The following is a 24,742-nucleotide window of genomic DNA, read 5'->3' as shown; positions in this document are numbered from 1 at the left end:
TGAAGAGAGATATAGAAATACCGCAGAAAATTTAAAAAAATATTAAATGTTTTTCTCTTTTGTGACTGTTTATTGTCATAAGTTTACCATTTTACGAAATAAAGTGAGTTAAAACTGAATGATCATTTAGTAATTATCCTGAGTAATGTCGGAATTATTTTATTTATGTTATGTTCTTTTGCGTTGATATGAAATATTTTGCTTCCTCCCCATTTATCTAATGAGTTTATTCTTGTGTCTTTATGAATCTAATAAATGAATGAAAATTACAACATTTATTTTAACATCTAATGAGTTTATTCTGGATCAAGTATCTTCTGCTGGGGACGAAGTTTCGAAAAGTAATGTTTGAAGTCATCTGAGTACAGTTTGAAATAACTTGAATTGATGCAGCCATTGTGTGATCAATCGAAGCATTGAAATAACAAGTAAAATTGTAATTGAAGTATTATTCTATAAATGAAACTTTTCATGAGAAATTCTAGAAATTCTCATAAAATATGAATAACTAGATAAATATTCTTTAAAATAAAAAAAAAAGTTATATTTTTAAAATAATGATAAATTAAAACATTTCGGCTTTGAATGTAGCTTTTGAGATGGATAAAAAAATACATCGTATATTGATTTTTATATCAATGAAACTGATGCGCTTCTTTACGTCCTGACGTGATGTCACTGTTTCTTATCATGTAAGATTCAATTTTTAAATTTAGGAATTCTAACCCGCGATGATCCTGGCCTTATTACTTTATTTACGGCAAAACAAAGGTAATATTTACACAAATCAGTTCAATAAATTCAAAGAGATTCTGTACATTATGGATTGACTAATCCTGATTTAACTGAGAGACTCGTAGTTTAATTTAAGTTAATTTTTTAAAATCAAGCAGGGGCTATCTGGGATTCGTCATTTAGAAACATGGACAGAAGACAAAAATGACGTCCAAAGTGGCACCCTTTCTCTAAACTTTCATGTCTCACTATCAGAAGATTGTTGGTTCAGATGGATATACCTGCACCAGGGTTCACTTACCCAAAGAATATGGGTTCGAATCCTATGTAAATGCTTCGACCTCCCAGCTAGGAAAGACTGTGTCTAAGTAATTGCTGCCTTTGAATTGGATGGAAAGTGGACATTAAGCTAACGCATGAGCAGATTTTTGTCACATGGAAATGGTCTTTATTAGATGGACAGTACTGCAACAGCTCACGTGATGTTTAAAATTTAAAATCCAGTTTAAAACATGATGAGTTTTTTTTTCCTTTTCAAATCTGTTCATCACTACTTCTTTTTCAATTGAGCAGAAAAAGGAAATTGCACTATTTTCAATAAATTCGGTGTGATTTCGAAACCTCCTTTGCCGAGGAAAATCGGCCCCTACCTGTACGGTGCGTCCTCCCCCCTTTCCCCTAGCGGAATGGACGAGCGCCGCCGCATCAGCAGCGCCGCAGTCCGCTCTGCCACCGTTGGCGCAGTCGATCGGCGGCACTCAACAGGGGATAACCACACCGCGGATGCAGTGAGCACGGTCACACTCCTCCCCTGAGAGAGGGCGAATGATGCCGACGCACATCATCCCTATCCTGGCAGCAGCAGCTATCATGGTCGTCGCAGCCAAAGGTCAGTTCTTCTTACCTTGTCCACTTCAATGTCCGTTTTTACCTGAGGACCCTTGTGACCAACCAGTGAAATGATACTCTGATCCCGTAAGAAAAATGAAGCACCCCCCAATTCCCTGTATGTTTCATTCACCCCATGGGCCTTTGCTCGATATATTATTAAAGTGTCTCTAAGATCTACCTATATTAAATATCGGTTATTTGATTTGGATAATGAGATGCGAAGTCAGACTGCCAACCATTTAGGGTCACCATTAGCAGTTTTTTTCGGAGACTTTCATATTAATTCTTCTAGATATGAATTTAGTTTCTCAATTAATTAGTCTTTTGGTTTTGGATTTTTATAAACTTGTTTTTCTGTAGAATTTTGTGGAGGTCCTATGAGTATGCAATGTTAATTCTTTACTTGAAGTGGAGCTCTTTAGATATTTCGTAATAGCTAGTAATATGATTATTCGGAATGCATAATAGATAAGTAAAATACCTCGAATAATTGAGCAATAATTGGCAAAATAAGCCTCTTTTTCCGGTTATGATTTGGACTTCTTTGACAAATTAGTTAAAAGATGTTGTACACGGATAGCTTTTCCTAATTTATCCCTTATGGGCTTTATTAATTTTATGGGCTAATATTTGCTTTGTTGTTACAATGAATTTAGAATTGAAAGAGTTTTGAAATGTATCAGTTGTCGATTACCCTGTAGGATCGACATCAAAGGACTTTGAAACACGTTACTTTAAAAAAAAATTATATTTGTGCTTTTTGTATGTATTTTGATATAAGTGTAAAATCGCAACTTAAAATAATATGATGTTAAATTTTATACAAATCCTTCTCGTTTTTTTAAAAATTTTTTCTCTTGATAATAGATTTTTTTTGAATCATAACATTAAGATTAAAATATTTCGTGATGTTTGATAAAATATCATAAATGTATTAAGAATAGTTAAAAATTAAAAAAAAAATATCTAGTAAGTTTTTATATTTAATGTACAAACTACTTTTTTCAGTTGATTAAATTGTAGGCTGAATATGAATGAAGTGTTCCTACGGATGAGAAAAAAAAAATCTTTGTACCAAATTGCTCATTTATGTTTGCAAATCCTCTTGATCGTCAACTATAATCCGATCGAAGTCTTGTTTCGCCATGATTTGAGCTTTATCAATAATTTGCAAAATGTTTCAATATTGATTGTACTTTCAAATGCTGAATCAAACGTCATCCATTTCGGGACACAAGTATGTTACTGAAATCAAAACAGTGACTATCTTTTCGAAAATAAGAATTTTATTTAATTGGTGGATATAAGTATTTGTTCATTTACTGTGTTTGTTATACATATATTGTATGTAGTCAAAATACGAGAACAGAAATATAGTTGTAATTGAAGATAGCATGCGATAGTATATTCAGATAAAATTAGTGTTTTGATAGTTTAATAGATTGCCTGCATTTAATGTTGTTTTTGCTATTTATTTTTTAAAAGAACCTTCTTCGTCTTTATACTCATAAAATGATTTTTCAAGAATTGTATCTAAAATCATTTTATAGAAAAAAACTTATTTGTATTTTGAAGATATAATTCCTAATCTTGCGTTTTAGTTGCATATTGATGCAAGAATACGTCTGTTTCAGACGTTAGGGTGAAACAAAAAACGAACGCTATTGATTTTCGATTTATTAATTAATTATTTTTCAATTAATTTTTTTTAGGATTTCATTTATGGTTCGATCTTGATTTTTCAATAAAAGAAAACAATTTGCATGATATTAAAATCAATTATTTGGAATTTCTGTCTATATTCCAGGGATATTCAAATTGGGTCCGAAAACATATTAAATATTCTAAAAATTTCTTTTTATTTTTCTTTTTATTACTTTAATATGTGCAAACAAAAAAAACCCCATTTATTGACCATGCAATTTGATATGATTTGACATGATGCAATTCGTTAAAATGTATCAATTAAATGTTTGTAGTTCTTTTTGGCTTAGATTCATTTTCTTTTAAGTTATTTACCGACGGTGTATAACTTTTGTGCATTTTTTTAATAATTTTTTTAGATAAATTTATCGTCTCTCATTCCTTATATGAATTAAATTTGAAATTTTATGGAATTGACTTTGCGAATTTTTATATTTATTTAAATTAGATGCAATATAATCCTTATGTAATAGTTTTCATCATTTTTTAGCTTGAGATTTCTGAAATAATTTTGTAAATGTTAGTGTGTTCCAAGTTATGAGTTCTAAATAAAAAAAAAAAAATTCTTTATTAATGAAACACTATCTCATGAACTACTGAGTTCTGCTGCAATAAGTAAATGAGTTATCAACTATTTCTATTTGGAGTTTTTTGACTACACCGTAATCGTCATTTCTCGAAAACCTGAATGTCTTAGATTTTAATATCGTAGTATGTTCGAAAAAATGGCAGTTTTTAAGTTGTTTTTTTTGTTTCAAATTATGAAATGGAATACGTTGAAAAATGTATGATGTCTAATTTATACATACTTTTTTTGAATTTTTTAATCCTTATACTTAGTATTAAAAAAATAAAATATTCTCTAAAATTCAAAATCAATTCAATGAAAATTTTAATAAGATCAGTCTGCAATTAGACTTTAATCTACATGTTTTAATATAACGAATATATATATATATATATATATATATATATATATATATATATATATATATATATATATATATATATATATATATATAATATAAATATGTGTGTGTGTATTAGAATGCAAAGCTTTAAATATCCCATAAATAATTTTTAAAATTTGAAAATTTAAGAGACATTGTTAAACGCTTCTTTTTGTACCTCCCCCCCCAAATGGTGTGAATCAATTTATATATATCGTTAACAAATTGCATTATGTGAAATTGAAATCTGAGTATACAATATTTTATATCTGGAAATTGCAAAAATATTTGTAAAAAGATTGAGAAGTTTTAAATATTTTTGTATTCATTATTACAATTTTCATGATTATTCAACTTATCATCGATGCAAATATATTAAAATATGATTAAAAATAAAAAAAAAATATGTAATTCAAGTCAACTGTCAAATGAGTGAAAATTGTCTTAGTAATAATAGAAAAAAAAATCGTTTTTTCAAAAAGGAAAAAAAGTTATTTTTAATGATTAAGGAAAAAAAAAACAAAAAAAAAACTAAATACGATTTTGACTGAAAGCAAACAATAAGCCAGTTTTCCATCGAAGCCAATAAAGAAGATAAATTCGTTTTTTCTATTTTTTTTTCCTTCTAAATTTCTGTGCAATTTTGTACGTTCCAATCCAATAATTTAAATATTTTTCTTATAGATCTTATTCTGTGTCGCTCAATTTATCTTATATCTTGATTCATTGCATCTTTTTTATATTTGACACTATTTGAATACTAAAATAAGTTTTGCAATGAAGCCATTGAGATAATTTTTACTTCCCCGAATGTGAAGCGTGCAGTGTTACGATCAAGTGGGCTTTAAAAATTCTGACTGCTTAAATTTTTAAAATCTCTATTTAGATGCGATGTTGTTTATGGGCTTCTCGAAAATCGGCAGCAAGTTCTAGTGCTAACTAGAGTAAAAAGTCTGTTGTTTGCTTGCACAAAATTCAGGCATTTATGCCAGCTAAATCAATGTTCAACTAACTGAATACAATACGTTGAATACGAATTATATAATTTCTGACCCGATAACCTTATAAAGCTATAAATTATTCTCCCGGTCAAATGACCGATTGTGGTAGATAGCGGTATATGACAAGTATTACTCAAACAAAATATAGATAAAAAAATTATAAAATAATAACTGTATATAATTCATAGAAAAAGTTATGAAGTCGATTTTGATGCAAAAGTTCATAATTGGTCATTTGACCGGTCGTGGTATGTTTAGTATTAAAAAATTAAAGGCGAAAACCACGTATAAAATAAACAAAATTACCTTGAATCTTTTAATTTTTTACGTGGCTGTTTTGTGTAGATTCTTATTTGAATATGCAATTTCATCTTTCACGCAGTCATAATGCTTTGACTCTTAAATTCTCAGAACTTTAAGATCCTATTTTTGTTACACATACAAATAAAATCTTTGTTCTAAATCGCAATATATTTTGCTTATAAATGGGAATGAGAGAGAAAAAAAACCTAAACTGTAATTTTATTGCATGCTCAGTGCTATCGTATGCCTTGAATATATTTCCATAATTTCATTAAATATATTCCATTGAATATATTTATTTCGGAGATGTCTTCCCTCAAAACAAAGAAGGACGAAAATATAAAAAAAAATTTCTCGATTGTTATGTTGAAGAGACAGAAAATAAATGTGAGAAGTAAGACATGAATGCTACATTTTATGACACGCAGTAACATTTTCTGGCAAGTACCTGGTAGAAAATATACGATAGTGACGTTTCTGTTCTGATCTAAATGACAGTTGTTGATGTGACTTGCGAAACCAAATTTCGAGTTCTGTTAGTCGTTACAGGCGTAGTTGCATATTTTCGCTAGATTCGTTTTAAATCCGTGCCTGTTAGAAAATAAGGCTTTGTTGAACTGACAACTTCTGAAAAGTCGAATATCAAAGGCCAGAGATGCGTTCTGAAATCATAAGTAGGTTATGAGAAATGTTGACATGTCATTTATTCAAGTTATTTTGATAAATGAATAAAAAGTTGTATCGTTAAGTCTGACGCACGATTCAATTGCGTTTATACTCAAGTGATATGCGTCAAATCTGAATGAACAATTAATTTTCTGATTTCAGTAGTCTTTTTGAGAAAAATCCTTAGATGACATGCATTTAGCTAAGCCGGCGTTACACGATATTAGAAAATTTCCGAAGGCTGGGCACTAAATAGTTTGAAGGCATTCTGTAGTACGACTTCCAGCTACGAAATTTCAATGCTATCGTCGGAACATTCCCATTGGGAAATGCTTTGATATTATATATTATCAGTAATATATCTATCCCATAATATAAAATACTGCTGTTTGTCGCCAAATTTTGTTCTCCGATTCGTCATATATTCTTACCCATAAATAGAAGTTCATTTCCCAGAAGAATATAAATAAATTTATTTACAAAATAGTAAATAAAATAAAATAAAAGGCATATTAAATAAATTCATTGATTATATGTGATATTTAAAACCTGATAACTAAATAAACTGATGTTATTTAGACAAAAAATCATAAAATATTGCTATGAGAAGTGAGCATTTTTTTTCTATATCGTCTTTTGAAATATGGAACAAGTAATAATAATTTTTTACATACATTTTCATCGTTTCTACCTTACATTGATAGTCCCTCGGGGGGGAGGTACCTCGAAATGAGAATGAGATGCTTCCGGCATGGTGGGTGGATCTCGCCACCCTGGAGGGTACACAAATAGGTGGGAGATCTGACTCCTCCCATAGATGACGGGACGTACTTCCTTCGGAGAGGGTTGTACCATGGCCGGTGATGGCACTTAGAGGACTCAACCACAGTTCCCACCAGTATTGCTGTTGTGACGGTCCGGTCATTCAGCCTTATGGTTTAAATCCGTGTGCCTTCGTGGCCGGCCGCGGTGGCCTGGTGGTAAGGTCTTGGCTCGTGAGCCATTAGGTTTCAGGTTCGAGACCCGATTCCACCGAAGAACCGTCGTCTAAGGGGGTCTGTTGCACGCTAAATCCGTCATGCCAAATGTCCTCCCGCTGGTGTGGTGTGGTATGGAGAGGGGGTGCCAGCTCAGGTGTCGTCCTCGTCATCTGACCGCGGTTCAAAATTACGAGGTCCGTCCCAAAATAGCCCTAGTGTTGCTTTACAACGGGACATTAATATAACTAAACAAAGCCTTCGTGGTGGGAGGAAAGTCAGTTGGTTGACTACCTTACATTGATGACTCCTCGGGGGCACCTCGAAATGAGAATGAGAATCTTTCTGCATGGTGTTTAGTTCTCGAAACCCTGGAGGGTACACGAAAAGGTGGGGGTCTGGCTCCTCCCATCTATGAAGGGACTTAATTCCTTAGGGAAGGGTTGTACTGTGGCTGGTGATGGCCCTTAGGATTCAACCACAGTTCCCGCCAGTGTTGCTGTAGCGGCGGTCCGGTCATTCAGTAATTTTTATCAGTGTGTCTTCGGGTGGGTCGGAGAGTCAGTGACATGACTACCTTACATTGATGAATAATAATAATAATAATAAAAATTAACAAAATTAAACCAGCGGAAATGTCTTCTTGGAACTTTCTTGTATACTTTTGCTTAAATAAATGTATTTACGGTTATTATTACATGCTGTCGGGGAACAATAGTTATGAAGAACCATACTAGAACTCGATTTTCGACAATTTCGTTTTGGCGTTAATTCGTGAAATTCGATTATTACACTAGTCAAAATAATCTCCCGAACTCTTATCTATACTCTCCAAACTTATTTTAATAATCCTTATAACCCCGCAGGAAATTGTGGTCATTGGCTAAGGCAGCAAAAGCCTTGCCTGGCAGTGATGAATAATAATTTCGCAATATAGATATTTGAGCACGAATTTATCATTTTTACTGAATCGAGCCACCGAATATGTATTTTGGATGCCCTATTTATGACCAATCAAAACCAGAATTTGAACCGTAACTACAGTTGTAGTCGAAAGATCAAATTTCAGAAAATTAGGTCATTGCGTTTACTTGCATACGAAAGTGCAAACCGACAGACAGTTGAAGCTTTCACAGATTGAGTTCGAAATTTCATAAAATTCTATATTTTAGATGCTGAATCCATGTACCAAATTTAATCTGTCTAGCTCTAAGTTTTGTAGTTATCGAGTTCACATTAACTTGAGCAGCCTGATAGATTTCGTGTGAATATATGCTTTTCAAAATTTGATATATATCAACAAATTTGTTGGCAAATCCATATACTAAATTTCATTTGTCTCGCGTAAAGAGTTTTTGAGTTATCGTATTCATATATACATGATTACCAAAAAACAAACTGTCAAAATGCTATATTAATATAATATAATATAATCTCTTTCAAATCAGGAGATCTAAAACGCAGAGATTCGTCAAAGTCTCGTGTTCTTATCTTTTCATAATTATGATACTTCTTCTATACTTCGTATACCAGAAAGTAAAAAGTTAATGTCATGTAATTTTTCTTTACTTGCAATAGGTGTGTTTGAGAAGAGAGAAAACAAGAATTTATAATGAGAACCTAATTAGCCATTTACATTTAGAAAGTATTCACTTCGCTCTTAAGTTCGGTTTAAAGTGTACGGTTGTCTAAACTGAAATTAATTTGACTTTAGAATTTTCTTAATTAGTGACTGAATCGTAAAAACGGAAAAGTAAAAGGTGTTCCGAAATGAATGCAAGATTTGAATTTGTCCCCATTCGTGCAGTAAAGTATTGGCAACTGTAATGTCTTGATCTAGACTGATCAAATAACGAAGCAGAATTTCCAGAAAATTCTTCATTTTACAGCCCTATATATACAAAAGAACAACTTGTTCTAATCTTGGTTAAATAAATAGTTACTTACATCTGTAGTAGGAGATACAACAGTGAAAGTCGAAGGCTTTCTTGAAACTTAGTTGGTTCTCGGACTCCGAACTCGTGGGCGTAGTCCAACAGTCCGCCTGCAATTCGTTTCTTCTCCTCCTAAAAAAAAAAAAAAAATCTCCGAATTTTTTTTCGGTCTTTCACTGTAGTCGCTAATGAACAGATGCGAGACCACCCAGATGAAAAGATCCACCATCTGGCTATCTCAAGGAGTTTAGTAAGTAACAGCGACGACACAGCTGGCTGTAAAAGTCTTATCAGTACTGGGAAACGGGGAATGTTACACAACCCTATTAAAAAAACATTTAACAGTTGATAGTTTAGGGTTAGTAAAAATGAGGTGTTACATGATAGAACGACGTGTTTTCATTGTTGAACAATATTTCAAAAATAATGTAAGTCTGGTGGCTATAGTTCAAAAATTTGGTAAATAGTCCCATAGATTGTGTGATTTAACATAATTGGATTTCTTTTTATGGGGTTATTTGAAGTTAAAGGTCTGTGCCAACAAACCCACTAGCAACAAACCACATTGAAGGAGGAAATTCACGCTGCATCAACGAAATTCAGTCACATTTATGCAAAATAGTCATGAAAAATTTCGACAAAAGAATGTGTAAGTGCCAGGAAAGCCGCAGAGGACATTTGCTCTAGGTTTTGTTTCATACGTAACTCTATCTGGCTTACTTTAGGATTCAACAAAACTATAACAATTAAAAGAAAAAAAAAAACCCTGTTTTTTATTTAATTCAAAGCTTGCATTAACCCTTTCTAGGGCCGTAGGAAGTATGCTTCTCATCAAATTTATCAATCTTTGTATGAAATTATGTAGGTTGGCATAAGTTCTGACAAATTTTTTTTTAGTAAGTCAGAAACTTACATGCTTCAGTTCTTTATCTCAGACAAAATGATGTGTCTTGATTTGTTAATTAATTATTAATTAACCAAATTAATTAAATTAAATTTATCTAATAAGCTAAATGAATCCCTTTTCTTATTCTAATTTCAAACCTAAAAATATTTTAATATAATATGACTAGAAAAAAATGGCCCTTTAAAGGGTTAACATGTTGCTCTGTTTTGTAACGCTCTATTTTTACTAACCCTAAACTATCAGCTGTCAAATGGTTTTTTAATAGGGTTGCCAACACTTTACTGCGCGAATTGTGGCAAATCAAAATCTTGTATTAATTTTAGGACACCCTTTATAATTAGATGGAAGATGAAAGTATTTTTTTTTGTATAGTTTTATTCTTATTTATAATTATATGCTGAAACAAGATAGCATCAAAAGTGAAATAAATATCTCTAAATCTTCTTAGAAATTATAAAAAAAGAATAATTTTCATACCCACTTTTGCATTTAAAAAAACTTTTAAAATAAATGTCTATTTTTGTACAAGTTTATAATCATGTCAAGAACAAAAGAATAATATACAAGTCTACTGCTTCTAAAATGTTAAAAAAAAGATTGTATTTTCATTTAAAGCATCAATAATTTATTTCTTTTAAATTATCGTGATCTTTACTGATTTCAAAATGGCAGAATCTAAATATCATTATATATTTTTTTAAAAAAAATCAAGATTTTTTTAAACATTTTAAAGTGTTAATTTAGAAGATATTTGTTTTTGACTTTTTTGCATTTATTCGATACCACTTTTACTATCGAAAATCCACAACGGCATTGATTGGAAAGTCTATTTTTATCCAAACCCCACGAGGATCATCTTTGTTGAGCTGTCAGTAAAAGATGCCACAGTGATTTTTTATTCAGAATACCAGCCATAGAATGTATAAACATAATGGTGCTAGCTAGATTAACCTTATCTTATAATACAAAGAAGCTATTTTAATCGATCAATCTTATTTTTATGATTAAAATTAAGCTATTCATGCTCGTTAGCAGAGGATGATGTATTTTGACTTTAATAAAAAAGAAAATTTTCCTACATTTTTTTGTGTGCTTTTCGATGAAGATTACTACTACGAAACATTTTCTTGAGGGTTATAGACCAATATCGATAACTATATCGATCTTGGTTAAACTGTATGGTGCGTAAAGCCAACAATATTCAGTTAGTTTTTAATAATAATAAATTTTTTGTTGTTCCTGTGAAAAGCATTATTAAGAACTTTCTAAAAATAATTTTAAATATTTTTTTTAGGATGATGATAAAATATATCAAAATATTAATAATCTTTTAATTAATATATTTTTAGGAAGTTGATATTTAGATATTTTTTAGTAGGATGATTAAAAATTAATTAAAAGATTATTAATTAGAGAAACATAAAATAGCATTTAAAAATTATAATTTTTGAAATTAAAAAGAAAACGTTGCGTTTTCGGAAATGGATTGCAATATAATATAAGTGGTCATACATTACTCAGTTTCTTCTAATTTTTTAATTGAATGGTCCATTCTGTCATTATTTTTTTTTCATATTTATAGATGATTTCGAATTTGAAAGGAGATTATTTTTAATAAAATTTTATTATAATAATAATCAAATTGAATAATGCCTTTTAGGAACAATTATGAATTACATAGAAGTCGAAGAATTACATTTCGTTTATTTGTTCATTTAATACACAGCTTAGTTTTTTTTTTTTTAATTGAACAAGTGGTTGAAAAGGGGATGAATCTATTCATCTATTGCGAACAGATTGGAGGAAGAGAAATAACAGTTTTTGAACAGTATATTATGTACAGTAATATATACAGTATATAAATGCATAGTGAAACATAACCTGAAAATAATCTGGGTTTTGAAAAGTGACAGTTGGTATCATAAAAAAGAGCTTATCTTTCTTAGCTCAAGTTATTTCAAATTATTAAGTGAAAAATTTTCAGTTTACACTATAAATATCCATTCATCTTATAAATGCTTTGAAAGATTAAAATTTTGATCTTTTATTCGTTATATATAAGTACCTTTATATATAAGAAATATATATATATATATATATATATATATATATATATATATCTTGTCTCTAAGTACATTGAAGCTTCTCATTTTGTAAATATGCTTTAAATTTGCCAGCTACTTTTTAATACTTAAATAAAAATAGATTTTATATTTAAGCATGCATCAGATAGGCGTATTTTCACCGTATTCTAATTTATTCTCGCGTGTTTACTAATTTCTTGATCTTTTTGTAACTATTTTAAATATTTCATGAAGGCGCTATTCACATGCAAATTGCTTATTCAGTTTTGAGGAATTTTAGTTACAGACTTTCGCATTTTGTGTATAAGATACCTGGCAGCAGAATTTACATAAAACCTTAAAAAAAACCTGTAGATTTGAATTACCATTGAAAGGAAGAATTTAAATTTTCTGTTTTATGTATATTTTCTCAATTCTGGTTACAATTTATAAAGCTCGTTGCTTTAAAATTCAAGAGTTGTAACACTTCGTTTATCATTAAACTTTGTTTTCATGTATTGAGTTGCCGCATTTTTTTATTTTTTATTTTTAATGATTTTATGCCTAAATCCTTTTGGCGTTACAAATTTTTTGATAATTAAATGCCGAATAATGGTTATTCTATTTTTAAATTTTCATTTTAAATTCATTGATGTTTTGGATTTTATTTGATAATAGACTGAAGTTATTTAAATTTTTTTTATGACGATGCTTAATGTTTTGTTTTATTAATTGTACCGTATTTTAAAATAGTTAATTTATAATGTGCTTGAGTATTTTCAAGTTTGGTACATTAAATGTCTTTGAAAAGAATTAAATGACTTCGGTTTTAAAAGAAGGTTGATGGTAAATTCTCGTCAAATGTTTCTCTGAAACAAACATGGCGAAATATCTTGATTCATTAATTATTAATTGATTATATTTAATCAATGAAGTCGATAATCGATTTCATGTATAGTTTGCGCACTGAATGGTTTTGAAAATCTGTCTGAAATGAGGGTCTTTGGTTACCATGACGATGAGTCTTAAATGAGCGAAGTGTCTTAATAGATTATTTGATCAAATTTATTAATCATTTTTTAGATAATTTTTTAATAAACTTAAATGATTTAGTTATTTTAAATCCTATCCCAGTGTCAAAAATATTTTAACACTTTCGCACATAAACGGAAGAAAAAAGAATGAATTGAAAATGTTTAATTTATCGTTCAGCATAACTTCAAGTTGTAGAATATTCATAGAAAAATTAAATGAAATATTTTAATTAAAAAATTTATTATATAAAATTGGATGCACAATGTTTCTGTGAATTTGAATGTTATAGTATTGTTTTTTTCACAACACGACAAAATGTTAATTAATTCTATAACATTCATGATTGGAAACATATTTATCCATTATCACCTAAATTAATTTAAAGTATTTTTTTCGATAAAATTCTCTTACATTATGCTACAAACATCGATATTTAGATTATTGTAAATTAAAACCTCACTAATAATTAAAAAAAATAATAGGAAGTTTGAGGAGAAAGTTATTTTTATATTTAAGCATTAATATTAAAAGTAAGGAAAGTAAAAAAAAAAATATATTGTTTTCGAATTCTTTGAATTTGATTGAAAATAAATTAGGAGAAAAAATTTCAAGATCTTAGAGATCAAAATCTGAGCTTAATAGATGGCTGTTTAGCACTCGTGATTTTCGTGCTACAGGTACCGTCCAACTCTGTGTATTGCTTTTTGCTACGGAAAGCACATTCCAATAAAAAAAAAGTTGGTGTGTTGCCATTTGAAAATTTGAAAATTTTGTCACTGTAATAGTAAGTGTGAGAGCTTAACTGTTGTTTTTCATATGATTCTTTACCTCAAAACTAAAAATACCCAGGATCAAAAATTTTTTTCTTCCTGTGAACGGTATGATAGTTACGGCCTCACGCATCGGAATAGTTTTTATTAAATAATCACCCCTTATATTTAGCTGCTGATTAGAATATATTAACTTTTTGGACAAATAAAAAAAGAGACAATGTATTGGGGTTGATTTAGTGCTGGAACTGAAATTATAACCGTCTTCAAACGAAGATGCTAGGCTTTAATGTATTAATAATATACTATTACTAAAAAGATGCAATATAAGGGATTATAATCCTTGTTGGTGTAAGCCAACAATCACGAAGAAGTTAAGCGCTGTCAGAAAATATAAATATGGACTAATTACAAGTTTTGATGATTAATATATTCATGTCAAATTAACCTTTTCCATCATATCACAAGACGAGATTTGAAATAATGAATTATCTAATTTTTTTCTAATACATTTTCTAAGTTTAATCGTCAGGATCGCGGTCTTTTAAGCTTAGGTTTAAATATCTTCCGGAATGACACTTTGTTCCAAGATCCTCGGGGGAGTCTCCTTGTCACACGCTCCGAAGCCAATATCTTCTGAGGAAATGACCCTTGCAAACGACAACCACCCTCCTTTTCAGCGGGGTACACGAACCAAATAAAATGACACCAAGGGGGAAGATAACATGCGCGATTTCTTTGCCTGGCAGACGATATGTGTGAGCGAACAAATTTTAAGAGGCTGTTGGGTGCATTCGAAATCGCTCCCTAGTCACTCCCTAATCTGAGGGTGACAGAAAGGCTTTTTGACGCTCCCCTCTCCGCATATCGTTTGCGGACTAGATGTTTAGGGAAATATTCTATGATGTGTATGTTTCAGGAATTATCAGCTAAGCGGGGAGGAAGGGGTGCGTCTAACAAGTGTTCCCTTCATGGATTAAAATGGCTTAAATATTCAAATATCCCACCACCCTTGTTGAGGGTAGAGATAAAGGATAGGGGAAAATGATTTTAAAAATAACTTCACACTCCGTCCCGAGACTCATTAGCATAAAATTTATTGACGTGATTTTGGATGCGAGTGCCTATTAGTGATGCCACCGCGACAATTAGTAATTTTGTTCATTAAAAATATTCAGTTTGCATCCTGGAAGAGAGAATTTTTGCAACATCGAAGGTTTCGCAACTTTAAAAAAAGCTATTATATATTGATAATTTGATAAAAGTATTTCTGTGAAAGCCAGGAGCTAATAGACTACTCGAACCACAATACATTCGGTTGTGACATTCGATAATTGTATTTTAAATTCAGTATGATACCATCTCTTAAGTTAGAGGTTCGTCTTTTAATTTACGTTTTTAAATACTTCGTTTTTTCCCCTAGTAACTCTTTTTTTGTTAAATTTCTGCTGCTCTTCCAACAGTTACTGGATTTTGTTTAAGTAGCTTCCAAATATCACTCATATTAATTTGCCTCTTTTTAATAATCAGTACCTTATTTTTACCAACCAAATATACATTTTGTTATTTCAGTTCACAATAAAGAGAATTTTTTCGAATTTAGCCGTTTTTATTCATAGCATTTCTTGTTCTTATTTTATAAGTTGGCCAGTACACCTGTAAAAGACCACCTAGAATCACAAACGGACTACTCCGCCCCGTCGGAAGGCATACGGAAAAACTTGAATGTCCGGACCACCGCACCGCACCTGGTGGGAACTGTGGTTGAGTTCTAAGGGCCATCACCAGCCACGGTACAACCTTTCCCAAGGGAAATAAGTCCCGTCATCGAAGATAGCAGCCGCAAAAGACCTAGAAATAAGATATAATTTTGGGGTCGAAGGATAATATATTTGAGATACGAAATTTTTATTGAAATCCTACCATGTATATGAACTTGGTGTTAGCAGTATCTGGTTTAAAAATTAAAATTCCTCACATTGGTGTGACATGTAAGTTTAGAGATAATATGCCGACTGATGTGTTATCCTCGTCATTTGTGAAAATCCATCCCAAAATAATCCCTTTATAGCTTTAAGCGGAACATTAACTTAAAGGAACCGATTCAAACTAGTGACTTTCCGTTGCTTAAACATTCATTTCAGCACAGTTTTATTCAAGTTTTATTAATTTTGAGCGAATCATTGAAGTTTCTTGAAGGTGAGATCGAATTTATGAATATAATTTCGTGCATATTGGAGATAATTCTTATTATCTCTTTAACTGCTACATTTTTTTTACCCAATTAGATTACACTTTTCATTTTGGAAATGTGGAGTCTTACTGATTTAATTAATAATCCTTAGAATACTGTGATGTTTGGTTTTTAAATGTATGAATTTGTTGTGAATAGCTTATAAGCCAGTTAACAACTACGCTGCACGAGCAATTGCTTTTGTATCATAGTCATGTTACTGGACTGCGAACCACAAGGTCACAGGTTCTATCCTCGCTCGTATCAATTCGCTACATTGGTGACCTCGGACGATGAACCTTCAACTTTCATATGGCTGTTGTGGCGCCATCTACCCACAGCAAACCAAAGTCGTCAGACTCGCTTGACGCAGCAACAGCATTAGCAACCACTCATCCACACACGCTCGCCATAACGTTTGTCGCTACTCAAATGGGTACAGGCGCATTAGAGTCAATAGCTAATACGTCACCACTCAACAGCCATATCGTTCGTCTCACCTCCGACTCACTGGAGGGACAGCCTGTGGTGAATAGCTTCTAATCCAGTTAACGGCTACGCTACCCTAGCAATTGCTTTTGTATCATGGTCATGTTACTGGACTGCAAACCATAAGGTCCCAGGTTCTATCCCCTTTCATATCAATCCGCCACAAATTATAAAATCTCTAAATGATTCAATAAAAGAGAATAATTCTAGAATCGACAATTCAATACCTGTAAGATGCACTTGGCCCGATGATTTAAGGATTATGTGAATAAATTTCTAGAAATTATAGGTCCCGTGGTGGCTTGGTAGTAAAGTCTCTGCTTCGTAAGCGGTGGGTTTGAAGTTCGAGATCCGATTCCACCTAAGAATCATCATGTAAGTGGATCTGGTGCACGTTAAATCTGTCGGGACGAAACGTCCTCCTGCTGGTGTGGTGTGGAAGCTTGGAGAAGGGACTGGCAATTCAGGTGTCATCGTCATCATCTGACCATGGTTCAAAGTTACTAGTTCCGTCCCAAAATAGCTTTAATGTCGCTTTAAAACGGAACGTTAATGTAATTAAAATCTAGAATCATAATTTCTGCATTTAGAAGCTTAACAAGAAAAGCCATCTAATCTGAAATGTTTTCAAATGTGAGAAGAGAAACATTTTATTTTTAATAAATAAAAACGAATATTTATGCTTTTTTCCCCATATGATATGAACACATGATCGAGTAATTATCTCTGATGTAATATATATTATGTATATATAATATACCCTTTTGATTGCAAAAAAATCAGTCCCCACTTCTCTTCATTAAATTTGAAAAATAATATAGTAGTGTTAGTTCTTAAAAGATTATTTAAAATATCGTATTCCTTATACAAAATGAACCATTTATTTATCTCCTCGATTAAAAATAAATGCATCATTCAGTTACGCAATGAAATTCGATACGTTAATTTAGTTAAATTACTGTCTTGTGTCACTGCATGAAGGCTGTTTTAGGACTGACCTTGCCATTTTTAATATCTGAAAAAATCTTAGCAGGCATTCTTCTCCCTTCACTTTCATGACATACCAGATTTTGACGTTTGAGCACCGATAATATCTTGGATGCACATCATGCGTATTTAACACGGTGGCTTATTTGCGATGAAAGTTCGTTTCAAATCCAAGGCCGATATTTGTCGAGACGGATTCGAGACTAATTAGAAGGTCACTGTGATTAAAATAAGTTACAATATGTCTGTTGTTCTTTTAACCACTTGTCATCTCAATTTTCTCTACTTTTTAAACAGATGACATTTCATGTTTAGAATATGTCACGACATATTGATCCAACAAAGAATCCATGAGTAATTTGAAACCATATGGATTTCAACGTCTTTTTTCTATCGTATTATATCGTCACGAATATGAATGAATCCATTATGAATGATTAATATCAAGTCTGTAAGTTCAGAAATGCGGTAACTCGAAGCAAGTACGACGTATGAAAAAACTCTAGATGCCAAGGGAGTAAACACAGACGCAGATTTCAGGTTAGACATCCGCTTAGGGCTGTTGATTTGAAAGGGGCTATATAATTGCTAAATAAATAATTTTCCAATAAGCATTATTTTATGAATTGTAAAATATTAAGATAATATTAGAATCATATATTTACTGGTTAGATTAGTATTTATTTCGTTAGATGAATTCAATTATTTCATTAAATATAAATATTAGGCGTCTATAATGTATATAAATAATATTTGTGTAATTACGAGTTTCTGATGAATAAATAAATAAATTATATTTAACTTCTTCCCAAGATTTCTAAAATAAATCTTTAATATGTTGATTAAATTAAAAATTCATTAAAACATGAAATTAATATAACCAGTTTATTAAAAGAGAGATCTCGTATTCTGCATTGCTTGGAGTCGCAAAATACTTGAATTCGACCAAACGGTAATCGCCATCTCACTGAGTTGGATTTAAGACCGAAAGATGAAGTGTTTGCGGAAAAATGTTTGTGATATTTCAAAATGAATATCCACTATAGAAAATATTTATTATCCTTTTGGCAGTAACTTCTCAAATTAGCGGAAATTGTTATTTATGAGCGAAATATTTTCGTTGGAAATCGACAGTCACAGTGTTTACTCGTGTGTGGATATATTTCCTTTCTTAAAAGACATATTTCATGCAATTCTTCCTGGGGAGGAAAAACTGCCCCGCGCTTGGGCCGAGTCCAACTCTGACTTTTTTATGCAGCTGTTTGAGAAAGAGGGAGTGCATTTTACGTATATTATTCGCTTTTCATCCAATTTGCTTCTGATGTTTATGAAAGAACACGAGAACGTTTTTTTTCTCTTTCGCTTTTTACCTTGTATCGCGGAATTTTTATTTTGTCAAATACGAACCTTGCAAAAGGATATTATAATTTTTTTTTTTTTTTTTTAAAAAAAGGAGAAAATAGAATTGACATCGAGGCTTTGACGGATTTTTACGTTTTTGACTTTTCCGAGTTCGAAAAAAATCCATTTATGGAATTTTTATGTTTGCTTGAATAAATGTAATCATGATATCTCAATAATATATATACCTGACATGAAAATGTACCTCAATTCCAAGACCAATATTTACCAAGATGAATTTAATATGGTTGGATTAAATTTATAAGCAGCTTTTGCACCAAAATTATTGACTTGTGTCAATTTTTGGTAAAATACGCCAAAAGGTATGCTGTTTGTCTGTATGTATATGATTACAATTGCTCAAAAATGTAACTATCTATATATACAAAACTTGACCTTCAGTTTATATATCAAATTTGTCTGTCAGTATCAAATTTTGACCCAAATATGTTGAAAGGTTGATTACATCCATATCTATGGAGGGCCGAGGTAGCCTGGTGGTAAGGTCTCGGCTTCGGAACCGGAGGGTTTCAGGTTCGTGACTCGATTCCACCGAAGAACCGTCGTGTAAGGGGGTCTGTTGCACGTTAAATCCGTCATGACCAAACGTCCTCCCGCTGGTGTGGAGAGGGGGGTGTCAGCTCAGGTGTCGTCCTCGTCATCTGACCGCTGTTCAAAATGACGAGGTCCGTCCCAAAATAGCCCTAGTGTTGCTTCAAACGGGACGTTAATATAACCAAACCAAACCATATGTATGGAAATAGAATAATCAGAAATTTCATTTTATCAACATTAACTACTAGCAAAAGATTCACAGATACGTGTGCCAAAACAGTCCACTGTAACTCGCAGCGAGGTCATATATAATATTCGATAAATTTAAAAAAATTGAATATGATTTTTATTTTAAAATAAATTAATTTTCAACCTAAGACTGTGCTCTTGAAAAATTGTGCTCCGACAAACATTCTCAGACGACGGGTCGTGAACACTTTTACTTCTGTATTAATTGCCTGCCCACGTGTGCAATACGTTGTTAGCGATTTTGTGACAAAAATATTTCGATGTGCTTGGCTCGTCTTTCCGAAGCCTGTTGTTAATCCTATAATTGCCATTCGAGCTTTGAATTATCTTGTCATAAACTTATAAGCTGAAGTTAAATCATTCAAAGACTTTACAATAGCCAAGGTGGCCTGGTAGTAAGGTCTCGGCTTGTGAGCTGTAGGTTTTCGGGTTCGAGACCCGATTCCACCGAAGAACCGTTGTGTAAGGGGTCTGTTGCACGTTAAATCGGTCATGCCAAACGTCCTCCCTCTGGTGTGGTGTGGAGAGGGGGGTTCCAACTCGGGTGTCGTCCTCGTCATCTGACCGCAGTTCAAAATTACGAGTTCCGTCCCAAAATATTCCTAGTGTTGCTTTACAACGGGACGTTAATATAACGAAACTAAACTAATCAAAGACTTTACAATTTGAAACAAAAATGCACAATTCATTATCATAACTAATTCATTATGTAAGTGTTATAAATAGATTTGAATGATTAATAAAACAAGTCATAAGTAGCCTTAAATGAATCAGTATCATAGCATCATCCATGAAACGGTGGTATCGTCTAATTAGATAATGAGAAAAAAAAAAAAGAGTTAAGTCTTCGAAATTTTGTTCAGTCGCTCAATATTCGCAGATAGTATTTCAAAATGTAAACTCTATTCTTTAATAGGACGAAATGAATATACTCTATTCATTGTATGATGAAACTAAACTCAGAACACATCATATTGCGGAAATGCACTAGAGTTTACAGGTTTCAAAAAGAAGAATAAACCTCGTGCTCTGAATCAAACTGGAAATTGTTGTTGTGCAGATTTCTTCCGCGTTGTCATTTATTATTTATTTTGCATATCCAATATGTAATTCTGCCTGAAAGTATGTAAGGTAAATAAAATGAAAAGGAAGCCACTTTGCAATTACTCATAAAAGGATATTATTTTATTTATGTGTCAAATTAGCGTGTAGCGTGATTAAAAACTGCATGGAGGTAACAGAAAAATAAAAGGCTTACGCATAACGATGAAATTGGTTAGTAGCGAGATGGTAGGTTTATGAGTAACTAAAATGAGAGAAGTTTAGTTATATTAACGTCCCGTTTTAAAGCAACACTAGGGCTATTTTGGGACGGATCTTGTAATTTTGAACCGCGGTCAGATAACGAGGAAAACACCTGAGCTGGAACCCCCTCTCCACACCACACCAGTTAGAGGACGTTTGTGAAGGACGGATTTAATGTGCACCAGATCTGCTTACACAACGGTTCTTCGGTGGAATCAGATCTCGAACCAGAAACCCTCCGGTTCCGAAGTCAATGCCTTACCACTGGGCCACCACGGCCCTTCTGAAATTGGAAGAAATTCTTTCCTAAATTATAGTTCGAATTCGGAAAATTAACTGATTTTGATTTGATTGAAAAGACAAAACATTTAAATTCCCAAAATAACCAAAAATAAGAGTTGAGCTGGTAGATTTAGTTCAAAAATTATTTATAAGAAATCCATGTAAAATAATTTAAAACTTACGTATATACTTAAAAACATAAATAAATCATGATTTATATAAATGCTGAATTTGCACAAATAAACCATGAATTACTAAGCTCTAAAATGTAACTCTTAAGCAAAGATAAACATTTCTGTTTTTACACCCTCTTTGTACACGTCCTATAAACTTTTTCACAAAGAAAATGCCATTATTTTTCGACTAGCGGTAAAGCTTTAGACACGTCTAGACACTTCGTGACTCAAATACGATATTTACTTAAATTGGCCATTTTCTGTGCCTCAAAAATACGCTTCCGATGGAAAAATTGATTTATGTATGAATCAAAATGTAAGGCCTAAGCTTTTCGACTTTGAATTATGAAGCGATAGCAGAAAATAACTTTTTGTGTGAATCGCTGCAAAAATACCATTTAGAAATATTCAAAATTATTTTTCCTCTTATACAGGGGTGGTTATAATAAAAGTGCGATTTTCAAATGGTCATAAAAGGGAAAACTACCGAACCAAATGTTATCAAACTTGGTAATGGTTTAAAGGAGGTCATGGAAATTTCTTTTTGGCCAAAAAATAGTTCAAAAACTCACCACCAGGGGAAAAATGGTGCTGTATATAATATTGTTAAGAAAAATAGGACCGGAAAACATTGATTTAAAAAGTGTTTAATCGTTTCTGAAACGTGTTACAAATCATGTTCAATGTGACGTCCACCATTTTGTGAAAACAAGTTAAATCGCATTACTGCATTCTCAACAGTACCTCTTAGCATATCAGGAGGAATGTTCCGCACATGCCGGTGCATCGCATCTTTCAATTCTGGCAAATTGTTTAGATTATTGTCATAAGCAGTGCTTTTGAGATAACACACATTGAACATGCTTTGTAACACGTTTGAAACGATTCAACACTTTTAAACTGGTGTCCTCGTGTGTTATTTTGCTTAGCAATATTGATATAGTGCCCTTTCACCCCTGGTGGTGAGTATTTGAACTTTTTTGGCAGAAAAGTAATTCACATGACCTCCTTTAAAGCATTGCCAAGTTTGATAACATTTGGTTCGTAGTTTTCCTTTTATGACCATTTGAAAGTGGAACTTTTTTTATAACTACTCTGTATTTTAAGTGAATGACAAGAATGGTGGTAAACGTAACTCACATGTTTTGAAAATATCATTATTGTGTAATTTATTCTTTACTATTTAACCATTTGATTGATTGTCAATGATCATTTGATTCTTGTGTGTCATTTTCGGTATATTTTTTAAAAATTTGCACAGTTTTCTCTTATCATATAAAATTTTTTGTAATGAATAAATAGAAATGTATTTCTCAGCAAAGATGATATGTTACTTTTTACTTTTTCGTATACATAGTATAGAGAAAGTACAGTAGGTGATCGACAAAAAATTAGAACTCGAGGTTTTGACGAATCTTCTCGTTTTAGATCTCTCTAAGTTCAAAAGACACATATATGGACAATGTCCGTCCGTCTATCTGTGACAAATATAAAAAACGCTTTGATCGAGATTGATGAAATACATTTAGTATACGGTCTTTATATCAAATTAGTGGATTTCTATCAAGTTTTGAGCAAAATCCGCTAGAGGAAGGCTACAAGTTAACACGATAACTGCAAAACGAAGAGAGCTAGATAAATGAAATTCGGTACACATAATTAACATCTACTGTCTAGACACATTTCAAATTTTGAACCAAATGCAACAAATAAACGTCTGTCGTTCTGTTCTTTCAAAAACATGTAAAGGTCATAACTCAATGACTCGATCATTTAAGTATATCAAATTGGGTATGGAATTTTGTAACTACAACTGTAGTTCCATGTCAAATTTTTGTTGAGAAAAATGAGTCTGAATGATAAATTTAGTTTTCGGTTAGTATAACCACATGTCAGGGATTAAATAGTAAAAATGCTATATTCACTCAAAAGTTAATATTTCGTAACTACTGTACGCCAATGCCATGCAAGGCGTTCTCTGGGCTAACACTTTATTAGAGAATATGCGCGAAGGATTTGGGGAGACAATTTTTGTTGGTTCAGCTGCGATTTATAATTCTAGTTATATATATATTATGCACAAAATTTTGTGTGAAATGCTGGTTTTGTTTATTTAAACAAATGTAGACATATTAAAAGAATTTTTGAATATAATGCTTTGACTGGCATACGTAAATATATGTAAACGCACAAGTAAATTCGTACTGTAATACAATACGAATACAATGTTTTGTTGGATCCAGAGTGGAACATAGTTATTTCTTGGGTAATAGATACTGATAAAAGAATTTTTCAAAATTTAATTTCATGCTTGATTAATTAAATATTAATCGAAATTTTGCTCCCCCCCTCAATAATTTTGAAGCATATTTTCACTAAAAAATCATTTCTCCATCACGTAAAAAGAAATTTTGATTTTCAGTGATCTCAATTTCATTTGTGTACAATTTTTCTTTGATTCTAAAAATTTTTTTTGAAATTAATGTTTAATAAATTGTGAAATTTATTTTTGGAATGAAATTAAAACTAATTTTATATGAATTAATAAAATTTGTAATATGATTTGATAATGTTACGATTAAAAAATAACGTTTCTTATTTAAACTATATAATGGCATAATTTTCTCTTTTATGACGGTAATATTTATAAGATGGCATTATGTTTGAAAATTGCATAAGTAAAAAAAAACTTTCCGAGCCGAATGTAATGGCAGATGATATGAAACCAAAATATTTTTTTACTATTTTTACGAATACAAATTCTAAATTCATTCTTTTATTGGATTTTTTTCTTTATTGCATACTAGCCGCCTTTGGCGACCAGCCGGTTCGCCAATCTTAACGCTCGTTAAAATTTTAATAATTAAATATTTTATGTAATTCCTACTTTAATAGCTTCTTCATCAAAATATTTCAAAACTTCAAATTTTGATAGCCATATAATTCCCTCATAATATTATAAAGGCCTTCAGTCATAACGTAATATGTATCTCTCTAATTTTCTGTTAGCTCCCGTAGAATTTATGCTTTAAATTAAAGTGGGAATGATTAATCTTCAATTAATATAATAATATTTTTTACTGAACCAAAGCATTTTTTTAACAATATGATTAGTGAAAACAGAGTCAC

The 24,742-nt window shown here is 31.6% G+C and overlaps 1 protein-coding gene across 1 annotated transcript in view; it reads left to right on the top strand.

Moving 5' to 3' along the window:
• The first annotated feature begins 1,475 nt into the window (after positions 1-1,475).
• Positions 1,476-24,742, top strand: part of LOC129981242 (uncharacterized) — a 302,572-nt gene continuing 279,305 nt past the window's right edge. The window contains exon 1 of the mRNA XM_056092002.1: positions 1,476-1,624. Coding sequence (XP_055947977.1) covers positions 1,561-1,624 — 64 coding nt within the window. The 5' untranslated portion in view covers positions 1,476-1,560. The remainder of the gene's footprint in view (positions 1,625-24,742) is intronic.

Source organism: Argiope bruennichi, chromosome 8 (assembly GCF_947563725.1).
Source record: "Argiope bruennichi chromosome 8, qqArgBrue1.1, whole genome shotgun sequence".
NCBI lineage: Eukaryota > Metazoa > Arthropoda > Arachnida > Araneae > Araneidae > Argiope > Argiope bruennichi.
This window is presented reverse-complemented; position numbering and strand designations above follow the sequence as displayed.